Raw genomic sequence first — 16,209 nt, 5'->3', positions numbered from 1 at the left:
CGAAGGGTGACGTTTATACAGTAATGTTGGGATTATCAACCAAGGGGAAGTGAATTCAAGAATTGAAGGGGTTGTGTTGCTGTGCCGACGGTCGGTATGTTGGATTGGGATTCCTGAGACAGAAAACGGGAGAGTTGGTGTTTCAGCAAGTCTCCAGTATGAGAATCTGGTCGAAGGTTCCTCCGCAGGTGTCGTATTTCTTTTTTTATGAGAAAGAGAGAATGTATCGGGTCGGTGCGAAATTCGTGGTGATTCGTTCGGTGGTCAGTAGCTGGTCGGTTGGCTTCTCAAGGGTGAGAAACGGGCCAGGCTGGGTGAGGAAAGAATGGACAGCAAGGTGAACAGTTGAAAGAGTGAAACTGGCACCTGCTTGGAATGAAGGAATGGCGGGAGGGTGGGATGGAGGATGAAAGCAACGAAAGAAGGAGGATAACAAGGGAAAGAAAAGAGTGAAGGACGGTTGGGATTTGGGGGACGAGAGGAGAAAGGGAGGAGGCCGAGCGGCACACCACCAGCAACAGGCACAGGCACAGGAACGAGGCGCAAGGGCGCTTAGGCGAGAATGGCAGCAGGCCAGCCGGGCCAGAACGCAACAGGCTGTTGGCTAGCTGGAGTTTGGTTCTTCTGAGGCGCCGATCTAAAGAGGAACTAAAGAGACTAAAGGAATCCATGGCCCACTTGGGCTTTGTTTGTTTGTGCATTCCCCCTATCGCGAGCCCTTGGCGGAGGTACTCACGGCAGTAATTTCCAGCCCCGACCTATCACACAGCCAGCGTTCCTGGCCATCCGTCATCTTAATTTCTTGACCCAACCTCATTCGCTTTCCCCTGATCATGAACCCAGTCGCTAACATCACGAACTAGGCCTGTTGAGTATGGTTTGCGGCCATCGCCTCCTCACAAAAATAATGTCGATTCCGTCCCTCGGCCCAGCCTCGACATTCTGGAAGAGAGTCAGTCGTTTCAGAAAGACAAGTGGCCCGTTGTTCTATTTAAAAACTGCCAGCGACCTGGTCAATGCTCTTTGTACCCCTGAGCCTGTCATAGTATCAGATATGATTCAGAACTGTGGTGGACAGCAACACCTTTTCTGAAATCATAAAGTCCCGTCAGCATTAAGCAACAAACCATTATTCTCAAATGATATGAGAAAAAATATCCCCATAGCTGTCATCCTCTCGCCGCTGCTTCGCAAACATGCGAGATAGTCCAATTAGTTACGCGTCTTATTATTACCTGGAGTCCGCTGTGCCCAGAAACCCAGTGCGACCCAAGTTCGACCCTGGAGTTCTGAACTGATGTATGTTTGTTGCTCCCGTATGTCTCACAGAGCTTGATTTGGCGGGCTTGTTAGGTATGTAAGCTATGAGTTCTGTCATGAGTCAAATTGTGTATCTTCGAAAGCAGTATTTCGTCTCTCGATATTATGTCAAACTCGCGAGACCCAACCTAATCTGCAAACGCTTATTTGACGGCGGGAACCTCCACAGTGTTTGATTGACTAATGCCAGGAACCCCAGAGCCCTTTCGAGTCACCCAAGTCTTTGCGACGATGTCATTTCTACGACGCCAACCCAGCTTCGAACCTGGTCTATGGATGGAGGCGTATAAGACGATAGCACCAAGCAATCAAACCAGGAAATAAAAACACTCTTGTATTTCGGTTATTCCAGTGTCGTATCCACGAATGTCAGCGCATCGGGTTATATGGGCCACTTCTCTCGCTGATCTCCCCCGGAATCCTGGTGCAAAGTGCACTTGGAGACTTCATCTCTAACAATTTCAGTATTCCTATACTCTAAAGCATCGCAGACCTACATGGTTAGTCTTCGGTGGAACGCATGTTGTAGGCGTACCTACGATCTCTGGCAGCTGAGAAACCGAGCTTGTGTCCGCATCGACTATCTCATCACCAAATGCTGGGGGTTCGCTAGAGAAGACACGCCGTGTGACCTCAATAAGCGAAATCATATTCCCAATTGTTCGACGGATATTATTGGATGGATTCGAATGCCATATAGTTGTTCGGCTCTTCATCAACAGATTAACTCTCCCGGAATTCGTCCTTGAAGTCCTGAGGACATTCACAATCATACAAGCCTGGAAAACGTGACCACCAGTATGTGCACGAATGGACACTGGGTGCCATTTGGTGTCCATTTATCCGACCGACTTTACATATCAAGGCGCGGTCACTTTTCTGCTACTTCAATGCACTTTCATGTCCTCGCTTCTCGGGTTCTCAATCAAGTGTAGTTAACTTCGAGACTTTTTCTAATTCGTCTCCAGCATACCCAGGAAGATACTCCTGTTCTTTACAAAATAATTAACCTCGGCATACTGATAAGGAACGGGTTGCAAAGGAGGAAGAAAGAAGGCTGTCAGCATAGGGCACAGGGTATATATATGTCTTTCAATCCGTTCTGGATAATATTGTCGGCATATAATGCAATAGAAAGACGGCCTAATACCGCTAGTGGTTTTTATGGTCGACTGGGATGTCGATAAATATGACCCCAGACTGTATAGACAGCTTTAGTAGATTATTTCGCCTTTTTCCTATTTATCACCCAAAGTAATATCCCAGTATTCCAAGAGCAGTATATCAGGCACACCTGGTAGGGCATTCAGGCAGATCTTCATCAGACATAACGCCTCAATTTTACGTGACACGGGAAAGACACCCGATCAACTTAGTGAATTCAGGTCTTCGATCCTTCTCCCCAGCTATCGACAGTTAGCCCATTCAGTAACGTAGCCAGCCCATGATCGTCTTTCACTACCACTTAATCTTCGGTAGGCAGTTTTACGTTGTTCGGTTGGGTTCTAACCTAGGGTGCTCTCCTTGCAAAAATATATATTCAGTGCGTTGCTATGGGTTTAGACTGAGTTTGACACGGTCTCTTAAGTTGCGCGGCCTACTACAGACCCAGGGTTTCGAACCTCATCCCAAAGAATGTACAAATCCGTTCCGCCTGTTGATGCTGTTGGAACAGAAAGTAAGGATTACGACATGTACCTGATTACTGGAATCATGACAACCATCTGTTACCTACTAGTATTGATTACCAGAAGCCTTTAATTACCTAATCTATATAGAATTTATTATAAAGTACTTTCGTTTCCTTGGATCAGAAAGTGTCTGAGTATAGCCTACCGTGTGCTCCGTAGATGGTGGGCTTATTCAATGAGAAGTCTGGTTGGACCTCTGAGGACTGGCGGTGACTACTATGACAGGAGGTCAGGTTATCGCGCCCGCCATCTGCTGATAGAAGAGGTGTTCTCAAATGGTCGTTTTTCGGATTGCTCGGGTATTTGTGATCCATCTGTGCAGCTTTATATACTTGGCCTGGGCTACTAAACCCCATACTATGGAATAGCGGCAGAATTAATAGCGGCAGAATTTCCAGCGGCTCGATAACTGAGCAGTATATGGAGGATCTGAGCAGCGGCAGCCACATTTTAGTGAGACCTTACACCCTAGTCATTTCTAGTTTGGAGTGGTAGAAAGTATGACACAAGACCTTGTGCCTTGGTCTCTGTATGGGGCACCCCGTATCAACATCCAATCCTTGAAGCAAGCGCTTCAGAATATTACCGAGGCATTCCCGCCGATTCTGGAGGTATGGATCGTCTACTACGGGGTTTAGGTAAGGGGCGTGGAGGGCTGGGCGTGAACTATCAACGTTTAGACATAGTCCAATGTAATTGAGCTTCCCATTCCTGGACTCGAAGTCTTTTGAGCCGTCAGAGTGATCTCGGTGGGATGCCGCGTTGGGTTGGCATAGTCCGCGGAAGTAGGTCACCGCACCATAGTTACTGGCTACCACGGCGCGAATGGACCCTTGATGTTCCGCATGAATGAAAAGAGGAGACCGCAATAATAAGGATGTAAGGGATGGTCACTAGTTGTAGGAGGAATAGTAGTCGCAGCGCACCGTGCGTGTTCGTGTGTATGTTATCATCAAGGCCTGTTAGACCGATAATAAGCAAGAATCGACCTCAATCAGGTACGCGGGGTCTGTCGTGGTACACAGGACTCAAGAAGCAGAGTGATAATTTAGTGTAGAGCGGCCGAAGTCTACTGCTGATAAAATTTGTTTCCGTTGCCGGTACGTACTAGTAGTATGATTAAGTCTCATCTCGGTGACCAAAACAAAACTCAGATGAGCCATTGTTGAGTTGTTGCTCGCTGGCACTTGGCAGGCGCAATCAGGTTGTCGGGCTAAATTAGTGGATCCAGTTGGCCGGGCTGAGTTGATTGCTCTGATCTTGAAGCTCGCGCGCAACTGGCAATTGATGGTGAACGGTCCCATGATGCTCCTATCATGGCTTCGAGGTGGGCGTAGCTCCCGCAAAAACGAACTATCAGACTACAGAAAACCTTGACAATGCGTTAGTCATCGCAGGGTTGTTGGGTTGTTTTGGGGTGTGGTTTGGGTCAGGAGCAGGTGCCCTGCCCATCGGAAAAGTGGTGTGCGAAAGATGACGCAAGCGATGAGACATGGTCGAGTTGACATACGAGCCATCGCAGATTTGAGGTCACGGACATCCGACCGTCTCAGCCACGAAAGGCGACGAATAGTAAGTGCTCTTCGACCAGGCGGCACCAGGCGTGACAGAACCTAAGTGAATTGGCGCTTCCCCAGGATCGCGGTGGCCGGATCTGGCCTGAGGGACGGAAAGTGGTACCTGCCAGAGCTTAAGCCTTAGCCTAGCTTTACTTCAAGATTTCCCGCAGCATCTTTTTTCCAGCTCGGCCTCAACAAGCTTATCTATCGCTCGCTCGCCCTCTTCACCATCCATCATATTCATCACCTTGGCTCCTGCTTTCAAAGAATTAGTATTTTCTTTTTCTTCCATTACATATTAATTTTTTTTTTAGTCGCCGTTCTCTACCTAGTCACTGGCCTGCCTTTCTCTTCTTCAACCTCTGCGCCTCGGGCTCTTTTTTTTTATTGCTGCTTCTGTGCTACCTTTCCGCCTCCACCACCCACAATTCCTACCTTGCCTCGCACGCCCTGCCTGGAGCCTCGCATCCACTTCTTTCTGCCGCTTCGTTTAGTCGATATATTCTTACACGACTCTCGGCTCGCCGAACAGTTCCATCCCCGCCTCCCTTACTCAGACACCGACTCGAAGACGAGACATCTGCCGTCAAGGTCGATCTATCAAGCCCAGCCAGCCGTTCTGGGTGTCATGCTTGCTTTCGCCTGTGTCACAGCTGCTCGACGTTAATGCCGTGCCTTGTCTCTCGTCCGCATTCCCACTCTTCGACGCTCCACTAATCACGTCGGATCGCTTCTCCATTTGCGCAACAGGCACATTCTCCCTTCCATACCAGCTGCAATCTCACTTAACCCTTCCCCTCTCCCCCTTGCCGCTACGACCCGTTCAAGCTTTGAACGTTTCTCGACAAAACAGACCCGCATCATTTTCTTCCATCCGCTACTCTCTTCCCGACAATCGTCTGACGGCGCCCTGCGAAATTCGAACTTAGTTGAGCATGTACGGAGCGTGGTAAAGTTGCGGTTATCTTTCACGAACAAAGTCCGTCTACGGCTATTTGCTACGCCGTGGGCTTGCCAACAAAAGGGGAGAGAGATTAACGCCGCCTTGCGTTTTCGCGTGTATACTTCTCTGTTTAACATTTTTCACTTCTTTCCCTTTTTTTTTTTTCCGGCTTGCCGCTTATCCTCCCTTCCGTCACCCCTTCAATCCCCATCGGACGCTTCTCGACGTCGCTTTGGGTCAAAACATAATCGGTTCCTCGGACCTTTCCCTCCCTACACACCTATCCCTTCGCTTGGGGACCCGTTGCTTGGTGAGTTTCCACTCTCCCTTTCACCGCGTCGATGCGAGACTCGTGCCTGTTTTCATGACTGACAGTTGTACCGCTTGCCATATCTCTAGGGACCTCGTGCATTTACACCGCGTATAAACAATAAAGGTCTTCGTCACGCCGAGTAAAAGTCCACGGAGAGTTGTGTATACATACAAGGTTGTGGGACAATTCCTCAGCAAAGCGAATATATACCTGGTAATACTTGAGAGTGTCTTAAAAGAAATGACAGTTATTACAGGGCATTCAAGAAAAGTGAGTTACTGCGTTGACAAATGTTTATTTATTTAGCTAACCCATACACTCTAGGCCCAATCCAACGGTTCTAATATGCAGTCCTCCAGTTTTGCTGAGCGAACACGAGGGACTCACGGGAGTATTGGTAGCGGTTTGAGCGGTAATCCGAGCTGGAGTATGAGCACAATCTGGAGGGATAGTCTGGATGGTACGTGGCCCCCCGACTCCTTGTATTTCTACACGGAGTTGTCCACTGATACAAATTTCTCTTCTTAGACTCCGCGGGGCGCCCTACACTACAGGGTGTATCTGGGTCGAGCTCCTTATTAGCCTCGTCCGAGTCCGATGGCTGGAACGCCCATCGAAATGTCCCTTGGCCATCGAGAGGGCAGGGCAATGGGATGACCACGTCTCCTGTCCAGACTCGCTCAACTGATCACAGCATTGCTTCCCTTTCAAATGGTAGCGACGCCTCGAATTACTTCGCACAGCCCACTTCTTCCGGGCCAGCGCCATCGCCTGGTACGAATCAAATGACTTATTTAGATTCTGGGGCGGATCGAATCTCCCCTGCTGGCGAAGGGAATGTCATGGGAAGTCGCCCTGTATACAGGAATAGTGACAGGAGGAACGCCGGATACGCTGGGGCTCCTGTTACAACTGGTTACCAGACCCAGTCAGGATACGCAAGTCCGCTGGATACTACAAGGTCCGAGCATATCGCGTCAATCAGTATCCCATCTGTGTCTCAGGCACTGTCGGAGAGTATGGAACCGCGCAATACTCGCAATGGTTACGCTCACTCGTCTCATAACTCAGCGTCATTTGTTCCTCAGAGACCTGCTCATTCTGCGTTTCCTTCGTATCACTCGGAAACTCAGTTCAGTGGCCGTTATAGTGGCGAATCTGCGAATGTCAACGCAGCCATTGAGAGACTCCAACTGAACGAGACACACAATGCCGTAAACCGACCACCCTATGTGTCTCACGCATCATTGGATAGCTCAATAAACCGGCTGAGGTACCAGAGCCTAAACGACCAGGATAGCTACCAAGCCATGCAAAACATCGGTGCTGAAGTTCCTGCTCACAATCACGGCATGACTTATCAAACAGGGCGTTCGCCGCATTTCAGAGAATCAGACCTGGTTCCACCCACCGAGTATCCGCTGGACAGCTCCTACAATGGAGCAGACCCTAACCCTGGCCGTCCCTATCGAAGTACGCTGGGAAACAATTCCCCCGATGGTCAGATTCCAGGACTACAGGGTAGAGTGCGAAACAATCGGTCTATAGAGACCTCCTACCAAGTGCCAAATGTGATGACACGCCAGCAACAATTTTCTCCTGGATACGACTATGGTTATCAACCACAGGCTGCTTTAGCAACCATTTATCCCGTTGCACAAGCTGTGGCCCTTGCCAATCGCCAACCGCCACGTGATCTTTCAACCACCCAGGTCACAATTTCGCCTAGAATGGCAGACTTTAGAGTACAACAGAAAACCAGAAAGTTTGAACTCAAGGTATCCGTATGACTCCAACCTATACGTTCACTGAGCTCGTCACTAACGAATACAGGAGGCATATGGCCATATTGTAGAGTTTAGCGGGGACCAGTATGGCTCTCGATTCCTTCAACAAAGGTTGGAAACCGCCAACAGCGATGAAAAGGAACGTGTTTATCAGGAAATTATTCCCGAAATTCTCCCGCTGGCCATGGACATTTTCGGAAACTATGTTGTCCAAAAGATGTTCGAGCATGGCAGTCAGGCACAGAAGAAGTCCCTAGCCGGTCAAATGAAGGGAAACTTCTTTACTTTATCTGTAAACCCTTATGGGTGTCGTGTAGTCCAAAAGGTGTGTTTCCGCTATTCCATCGTGTAAGCATAAACTGACTGTGCATAGGCCTTGGAGCATGTCCTCACCGACCAACAAATTTCTTTGGTCAAAGAGCTTGAACCACGCGTTGTTGAGTGTGTTGAGAACAACAACGGGAATCACGTCATCCAAAAAGCCATTGAGAAAGTTCCCTCTCAATATACCAAGTTTGTGGTCCGCGCATTCAAGGGACAGGTGGAGAAGCAGGCGAAGCATACCTATGGGTGCCGCGTTATCCAGCGGATGCTCGAGAACTGCGAAGAAGAAGACCGTCGATCCATACTAGCGGAGCTTCATTCCTGCGCTCCAAGGCTAATTGAGGATCAGTACGGAAACTACGTGATTCAACATGTCATTCAACATGGCGATGAAGCTGACCGGGCTGCCATGATCGATGTGGTAAAGCGAAAACTCCTCTGGCACTCGAAGCACAAGTTCGCAAGCAACGTCGTGGAGAAGAGCATCGACTATGGTAATGAAGCCCAACGTCGGGAAATCATCGCGAAGTTAGCAACCGAGGCAGAGGGTGGTGACGACCATCTCATTGGATTGATGTCCGACCAGTACGGAAACTATGTGTTCCGTAAGTTTTTCCATTCATTTTTGGAAAATCATGTTGTCTAACAATCTTACAGAAAAGGTCCTTGGCCACCTTAAGGGTGTGGAACGGGCGGCGCTCGTGGAGCGCATCAAGCCTCTGCTGCCGCAATTGAAGAAATCCAACAATAACTGTAGCAAGCAACTTGTGGCCATTGAGAAACTCATCGGAGACTCGAGTCCGGCCCCGAATCCCGCTGTCCCTGCTTCAAACCATGCATCCACCACACCCCCCAATTCTCACAAGTCCTCGCCGCAGCCAATCAAGCGCTCAGTGGAGGATCGTTTCATCACAACGCCGCCCACTCCGCCACCAGCGGACAACCAAGGCAATGGCGAAAACACCGCCTCTTTGTCTGCCTCTGCATCAGCGGAGGTCACGCCAACTCTTCAATGAGCCCGGACATTCTCTTCTTCTGACATATTTTTATCCTACTCACTATTTCGTTTTTTTCCAGATTGATATACTTATTTTTAATGTGGGCACATACATAAAGAGGTGTACTTCTCTTTATATTTTCGACTTTTATTCCCCCTCACGGCTTAGTGGCGCAGAGTCTGAATACATGGGCATGGCCGGAGTACAGATTGAGATTTTATCTTTTTTCAAGTATCCTTGCTCAACATGGTTTACAGGTTTTAATTTGTGGATGGATTCTTTTCTTGTTAATTGATTTGATGTTATGGAGAACGAGGAGACGTCCTTATTACTGTCAATGGTTCTGTTTTTCTTCTGTCCAAATATGAAGGGTCGGCGTCTGGGATGGGAATTATTGCGCTTGACATGAATGACCTCGCAGGCTTGCAAATGGGACCTTTGAACATAGGAACCTTCAGCAGATAACGACAATCAGCTGGGTGAAAAGTGTGAATTACTTTGCTTTACTGGGTATGATGGATTTGCTTCGTGGTGTATGTAGTTACTTGTAGTTAGGCTGAGGCACTTGATTGACGGTGCCCTTTAGGTATAATTAAACTATATCCAACACCACACTGCCAGTGATATTCCCTCACTAACTGTTTTCATTGTAAGAGAGAATGGTTCATGGTATTGAAAGCAAACATTACCCAGTATATTCAGGCTCAATTCTGGTCATCCCCGATCACGTGATATAGATATCCACTCCGAGCCCGCAGAACTTCAGATTCGTTCCGTCATAGCTACAAGCATCCAACCAACCACAACTACAACTAGCCCTTAATTCGCAAGTTGCACATTCCGTCCCACAATACGACAGGCTATTTAGGTTACTGAACGATACCCAACAAATCCACGAACCCCGCACAGAACCTCCGATCTTATCACCCCTCACCAACCCTGGGGCTCCAAAGCTGCCAAACAAGAGAAACAGAAAGCGGATAAAGAAATCGGGAAAAGACTCAAAGGATAAAAAAAATCCAATGTCCTCGAACGTCGGCCTCTCTACCCCGCGCGGTAGCGGAACATCGGGCTATGTCCAGAAAAACCACGCCTTTCTGCGTCCCCGAAACTTCGGCTCGGGAGCCCCATACCCACCATCATCAGGCGGGCCTGAGGGCGGCTCAGGATTCAAGCAGCGTCAGCCGGATAAGGCGATCTTGGAACATGAACAGAAGCGGGAGATTGAGGTGAAGGTACTTGAGGAGCGGGAGCGGTTAGAAGATGCGAATGAGCGTGTTGAGGAGGGAAAAGGTGAAGAGGGCGAAAAGGTGCTCAGTGAAGAGGAGATTGACGAACATTGTGAGGAGTTGAGGGAGAGATTGGTGAAGGAAATGGAGGAGAGGAGGGAAAGTGGACGCGGGGAGAGAGATGGAAAGGGGAGGAGGGATGGCAAGAGGGGCTTCAAGGCTTATCAGGTTCATGAGCTTGCGGAGGCGAAGATTGCAGAGAGTGAGCGTCTGAGGAGGGCTTTGGGTATTAGGGAAGATGCTAGTGGTGAGCCTGTGAGTGCGAGAGGGGAGATTGAAAAGAGAAGGGAGAAGGAGAGGGAGAGGGAGAGGGACAGAGATTAGTTAGGGTTCCTCCTGTCTGTTAGTTATACTGATATTCTCTCTTTAAACTGATAGCTTTGCATGCTGGGCGTTGGGATTTTATTCTATGCATGGGTGGGTAAGGTATTCTCGGGACTGGATATGGTTATAGTTTGTTCATCTTTGCAATATTCATGCATTGCTTTATCTTCGTATATACCGGGTATTATTCTATGTAGTAAACTTTTCAATAATCCAACCCTGCTTCAGATCCTTCTTTTGGATCACCTTCTTTGCTGGTAGTGGCCACCCCGTACTTCCCACTTCACCTACCAACGACGGAATCACAAAGCACGCTCGTCGCTCAGGCACACCATCCAACTGCTCGATCTTCCCGATCGGCTTGCCGTATTCGATAAGCGGCGTACCGTGAGCTAATGCTGACAGTTGCAGCCCACTGGGTGTGACTAGTGGGTACATCCTGATCTTGGGAGCATCCCCCGCCACGACTGAGGGCACTGACTGCTGCAGATGAGAAAATATAATGTACTGAGGCATTTCCTTCGGTGAAAGCTTCGCGACCAGAGACGTTGGATGAACGAAGACGGCCTTTTCGTTCAACTCCTTCCCAGGCCCGTCTCTTGATCTGAAGAGCGTGAGATAGGGAACGTCGATTGCGCGCTTCGGCGTACGTTGCATCTCCGGAGGAACGGGAGCGAGGTCTGCCCGGATCGCTACGTTGTCGATGAAACCTGCTGTTACAATCTGCTTGAGGGCTTTGACTTGTTTCTCCGTTGGCTCCGGTAATCGCGGCTGGTAGGCCTCGATGAGGCCGGGGTTGTTGTTTCGTACAATATCGGTGAGCTGGCGTCTCAGTTGCGTTGCTTCTTTGAGTGCCTTTGCGCGTAGAAACATTTTTTCACAGAAAGAGTCACCATCCGAAGCGTACCCGTAAGCGCAGATCGCGGACAGATACTTAAGTGCGTCGGAGTTGTCGTCGTGTTTGCTGAAGAGACGGTGAGCTCGCGCGTAGTCTTTGTGACGCTTTTCCCGAGCAGTATCCTCGAGACGGTCTGAATTTCTGTAAACTCCAGTGTCCTCTGTTGACTCCTTGCCTACTGGGTCGATCTGGTTCTCCGGAACGAAAAGATCTCCGACAGCTAGAGCGGCGACAAGCGCAATGACATAAGGCATGCAACCGTGCTGGTGGCCCACGAATACCATCTTGCCGAACCTTGGCGAGAGAGGGTATGTCGATAGGCTGTTTCCGATATGCGTTATCTTACCGTCGGCGGAGAGTGCACCTAGGTTCTTTAGGAGCTTCTCGGCCTTTGTGATGCCCTGACGACTGGGAGGTGTAGGGAACGGGAAATTCATGACATTGTGGAGGCCCATGCTCTTCATTTGCAGGACGACTCCTTCAATGGGTGTCCGCAGGATCTCCGGGTCTGTGTATTCGGCGAATTCGCCCTCGTATATTGCGGAGGAATATAATCGGTAGCAGTGACCGGGCCCTGTTCTACCAGCACGTCCAGCTCGCTGGTTTGCGCTAGCCTTACTGATCCAGTCGATTTGGAATTTCTGCACGCCCGTTTCCAAGTCGTATTGTTTCTCCTTAGCTCGGCCGCAGTCAAACACATACCGGACGCCTGGAATGGTAAGACTGGTTTCAGCCACGTTGGTTGCTAAAACGATCATTCGGGAGCCCTCCGGGGGTGGCTCGAAGACTCGAAGTTGCTCTTTGGTAGGGAGTTGCGAGTACAACGGCAGTACGTGAACTTTCGTGGACGAATCCATCGCCTCCTCGCCTTCTTCTCCTACATCGAATTCTTCATCTTCCTCTGGGTCATCGAGACCAGTAATCTCGAGGTCGCTGTCGTCATCCTCGTAGTCCGCGGTGTTAGAGACATCAACTTCACCTATTTCTAAATCCTCCGCCTCTAGTGGTGCGTCGTTTGCGGATATCTGGACTTTGGTTTGAGCCACCTCTCCTCGTTGTGTTGGTTTAAAGGCCTGCTTCAAACGCTTGGAAAGCTGCCTGATCTCGTTTTGACCAGTCAAAAACACAAGTATAGCCCCTGGAGGAAGCTTGCGGTGACCTCTAGAAATCTTTCTAAAAGCCTCTTCGACGTAATCACGATGTGTCCGCCGGGCAAAGTGAACTGAGACGGGGTATTGACGGCCTTCTGCTTGTACTAGGGGTGGCGGGCCCTGGCGGAAAAGACTGGGATTTTGCGTGAAGTCCGAAATGCGTAGAGTTGCAGACATGACCACAAGTTTCAAAGGCTTGACTGAAGGATCCTCCTCGTTCATGTTTTTGCGCAGGTCAACAATGCGGCTGACCATACCAATAAGGATGTCGGTGTTGACGCTACGTTCGTGGGCTTCGTCAATCACAATGATGGAGTATTTGCTGAGAGAAAAGTCTTCGGCAATTTCCCGAATAAGAATACCATCGGTCATGAACTTGACAGCGGTCTTGCTGGTAGCGGTGCTCTCAAACCGGATTTGGTAGGACACTTGGGACGAAAACTGGCCCAGCTCATCGCCCACACGCTTTGCCATACTTACTGCAGCAACTCGACGGGGCTGAGTAACTCCGATCATGCCAGGGTTTCCACTCTCAGGGTTACCGTAGCCGGCTTCGAACAGGAATTGCGGAAGTTGCGTGGTTTTACCACTTCCAGTAGCTCCCCAAATTACGATGGCTGAGTTGTTGTGGATTGCCTCCATAATCTTCTGTTCCTCTCCGACGACAGGCAGCTTGAGACGTGCCTCCTGGACTTCTTCAGGGCGATCAACCTGAACACTAAAGGCCTTCCGAAAAGGATTGCCTTCGGTAACCTGAAGTTCCAGAGGTAATGGTTCCTCCTCCGCGGCCCTATCTCTGACCGGCAACGCGGATTCCGGTATGACTGGTTGTGGTTCGGAGGTTATTGGGCCGGTTGTAGGCTTGAAGCCCACGACATCATTGATCTGTTGTCGGGCCCATGACTTGAAGGCGGACTGCCGGGGTTTGATACGTCCATCAGCAGTGCTTCCCTCTTCGTCCTCATCTTCGTCCTCATCCTCATCCTCGTCATCATCATCATCATCATCTTCTTCTTCCCCTTCATCCTCGTCCCCGTCCTCGCTGTCATTATCGTCACTTTCTTGAGTCGTTGAATCGTCCGATTCGCCCTCAGAGCCTGAATCCTCTCCTTTCTCCTCACTTTCTCGCTCATCAACTGACCCAGAACTGTCATCTTTAGCCTCATCCTCTGAGCCGAATCCTTCCCATGGTACTTCATTTAACGTGGCTTCTGGAGTCGGTTTTGATGCGCGCTTTCGCCTTTTGAGAATCGGGAAACCATCTGGTCCAAGTTCGAGAGGGCGTTTTAGACCAATACCGTTCATCACATTCGATGGACCTTGGTCTCCCGAACCCGCTGTTTTTCCAATGGGCTCCGTTCTTGTCCGGGGTAGTTCATCGTCCGACTCGTCACTGGACCATTCCGGCTCATTGCGTCCATCGGCGGCATCCACTTTCTGTCTCGGTGGTTCCTCCTCATCATCTCTCTTGCGTTTTCCAAGCTCTTTTGAACTCTGAAGACCGGTGACTTCAACTCTTGACTGTGCGAGTTTCTTGAGCAGCGCAGTGTTTTCTTCTTTCTTAAGTTTATTGTCCTATACAGTATTAAAACCGGTGTTAAAACATCTACTAAGCAGAACATACAATGTACTTATCCAAGCGCTTCTGCTTCTTAGCAGATATCTTCGGATGTTGCGCTCTCAATTCTTCGCGGAGTTTCTCCTTCCTGGCCTCCTTCTCGCTCTTCGAGAGCGGCGCTATCTCCGCCGCATTGGTATCGGTCGCAATATTCGCAGCCTGCTGCTGCTGCTGCCGATGCCTCTGCTTTCTTTGGCGAGGAACAAACTTCGGCATTGCGATACCGTACCTCTTCTCGGATCTGAAGAGCAATAAAAAAATGCGGAGTAAATGTCGTCAGGATGTTGGTGATATCGAGTGGAATCTCAAAAAAATTCAGGCGGCGGTGAGATTCTGCCTCGGAGTGGTACCTATTGATAGGCTCACCGCCCTTATACCCATCTCCACTATACAATTACTTACTCCTCGTGTCAGTGTCAACTATCACAAGTGCTTGGTTATATACTCCCGTCTCTGGTCTTTACATGTTCCACCAAAGACAAAACAGATTTAATTGATACTGTCTCCGACTGCTCTACAGTGTAAAATCATGGCGGACATTTCCAGGCTCAGTCTAGACCTTCCATTCCCCGCAGCCACCAAGCGAGTATCCGGAGATATCAAGGGAATTCAGACAGATGTCACGACTGTCAAATTCAGTGACAAAATCATGATCACAATATCACAAAAGGGGCGACTTGGGCATTGGGTTCGTAACCGAATCACAGATATCAGAACTGCACTAATCGCTCTCAGCTTCATGTCCCATTGGAAAACAATAACCCGGGTACAGAGGGTTCCCATAGGATTCCAGACTTCGCAGATGATGGTCTTCTTCCGTTAAGTGATCTGACAGCGACTTCGATTCTTGGGGGCCGTGTTCCTGGTCATGAAATTATTGGTCAGCTATATGCTCGTCAGATAGCGAGTGCTATTGTCACGAAAACACCGCAAGAAAACCGCCTGCTTGTCGTTGGACTAGGGCTCGAAACAGCCGAAGCTGATCGCGACGTTTTCTTTTCGGTTATAGACCTTGTTCTCCAATGCATCTAGGGTGACAATTGTTGGGGGAAATGTCAAACTCACAAATCCAGACGCAGAAGCCGTTTCCCTCTATCTTTTTCTTTTGCCTATCCATCTTGACGTTGGGGAGTTTGAGACCAATAATCAGCTTTGCGAGGTGGTCTCGCTCCTCTTCAGTAAATCCTCTGAAATTCAGCTTTCCGAGAAATTCGAACGCTCCTCCGAACAGCGCCTTGACCAAGACTCCCTCGTCAAAATTAGCCGCCCTCCAGTTATTGCTGGCCACAATAGTAAGGTTATAAACGTGGATAGGCCCGTCATGCTTCAGAGCGGAAATGAATTCCATAAACGACCAGCGACGCTGCAACGCCATCCTCAAGTCGGTTGATCCAAGCAACAACATAATCGACCCAAACCGGCGATGCCATCCAATCTTGTGGCTACGACATGGGTATGTGACCCAATTTTGTTGGTTGTTACCACAGCAAGGTAAAGGTCTGGGAAACCGTGTAAGGAGGCTTGCGGAATACATGCCAAAGGTTCGAATAAACAGCTTCCGGTAGCTCAGAGAATGGTACAAAGCTATCAAAGCTTCGTGATAAATTGTATGGGAAACGCTTAAAATAGCCAAGTTTGCGACACGGTTATGCCTGAGCCTTCCTATCTCCAGCGCGCTGCCGTCATGCTTGAACAATTCTTCATAGATTCGGAACCTGACATGGAGCGGGAGGCGATAAAGATAGCAATTCATACGCCGGTCCCCCTCCTTTAGGGCACCTCTCGCGGACTTGAGTCCCTCTGAGACGATTGTGTCGTGGTAGGTGGGCTGCGCACTGCGATCTTCAAATCGGCAGATATACTCTCCCGCTTCATCGTAAACCGGCCTAAAGAAACGCATATCCAAGCTGCAACTCGCAAGGTATTAGCACCAAGTTGCACCGAACCTCTGCGAAGAGCACAACTTACCTGGGGTTCCCAGGATTCAAACGGTT

The 16,209-nt window shown here is 49.3% G+C and overlaps 5 protein-coding genes across 5 annotated transcripts; 3 read left to right on the top strand and 2 right to left on the bottom strand.

The window, feature by feature from the left end:
• Nucleotides 1–6,066: 6,066 nt before the first annotated feature.
• ASPSYDRAFT_37191 (mRNA-binding protein PUF3) lies at nucleotides 6,067–8,953 on the top strand (the record flags this gene model as incomplete). Its single annotated transcript, XM_040845512.1, has 6 exons — nucleotides 6,067–6,096; nucleotides 6,151–6,286; nucleotides 6,355–7,604; nucleotides 7,660–7,938; nucleotides 7,987–8,542; nucleotides 8,595–8,953. 6 exons carry the CDS (start codon nucleotides 6,067–6,069, stop codon nucleotides 8,951–8,953), a joined length of 2,610 nt encoding a protein of 869 aa, XP_040696477.1.
• A 992-nt stretch (nucleotides 8,954–9,945) lies between these two features.
• Nucleotides 9,946–10,730, top strand: cwc21 (U2-type spliceosomal complex subunit CWC21). The gene has a single exon (XM_040848364.1). It carries the CDS (start codon nucleotides 9,958–9,960, stop codon nucleotides 10,546–10,548), a length of 591 nt encoding a protein of 196 aa, XP_040696476.1. The 5' UTR covers nucleotides 9,946–9,957; the 3' UTR covers nucleotides 10,549–10,730.
• Nucleotides 10,731–10,737: 7 nt separating this feature from the next.
• Nucleotides 10,738–14,431, bottom strand: ASPSYDRAFT_164335 (ATP-dependent RNA helicase ECM16; the record flags this gene model as incomplete). Its single annotated transcript, XM_040843251.1, has 2 exons — nucleotides 10,738–14,172; nucleotides 14,222–14,431. 2 exons carry the CDS (start codon nucleotides 14,429–14,431, stop codon nucleotides 10,738–10,740), a joined length of 3,645 nt encoding a protein of 1,214 aa, XP_040696475.1.
• A 313-nt stretch (nucleotides 14,432–14,744) lies between these two features.
• On the top strand, nucleotides 14,745–15,247 carry ASPSYDRAFT_62716 (uncharacterized protein; the record flags this gene model as incomplete). The annotated part of the gene is made up of 2 exons (XM_040850159.1): nucleotides 14,745–14,903; nucleotides 14,951–15,247. 2 exons carry the CDS (start codon nucleotides 14,745–14,747, stop codon nucleotides 15,245–15,247), a joined length of 456 nt encoding a protein of 151 aa, XP_040696474.1.
• Nucleotides 15,248–15,305: 58 nt separating this feature from the next.
• Nucleotides 15,306–16,115, bottom strand: ASPSYDRAFT_121483 (uncharacterized protein; the record flags this gene model as incomplete). Its single annotated transcript, XM_040840421.1, has 1 exon — nucleotides 15,306–16,115. A coding segment is annotated over one exon (810 nt), but the record flags the coding sequence as incomplete, so codon positions are not given.
• Nucleotides 16,116–16,209: the final 94 nt, after the last annotated feature.

This window comes from Aspergillus sydowii, assembly GCF_001890705.1.
Source record: "Aspergillus sydowii CBS 593.65 unplaced genomic scaffold ASPSYscaffold_19, whole genome shotgun sequence".
NCBI lineage: Eukaryota > Fungi > Ascomycota > Eurotiomycetes > Eurotiales > Aspergillaceae > Aspergillus > Aspergillus sydowii.
This window is presented reverse-complemented; position numbering and strand designations above follow the sequence as displayed.

Bases quoted from the DNA above. Each gene is read 5' to 3' on its own strand.
- cwc21 (XM_040848364.1), top strand. From the start codon at position 9,958: ATGTCCTCGAACGTCGGCCTCTCTACCCCGCGCGGTAGCGGAACATCG.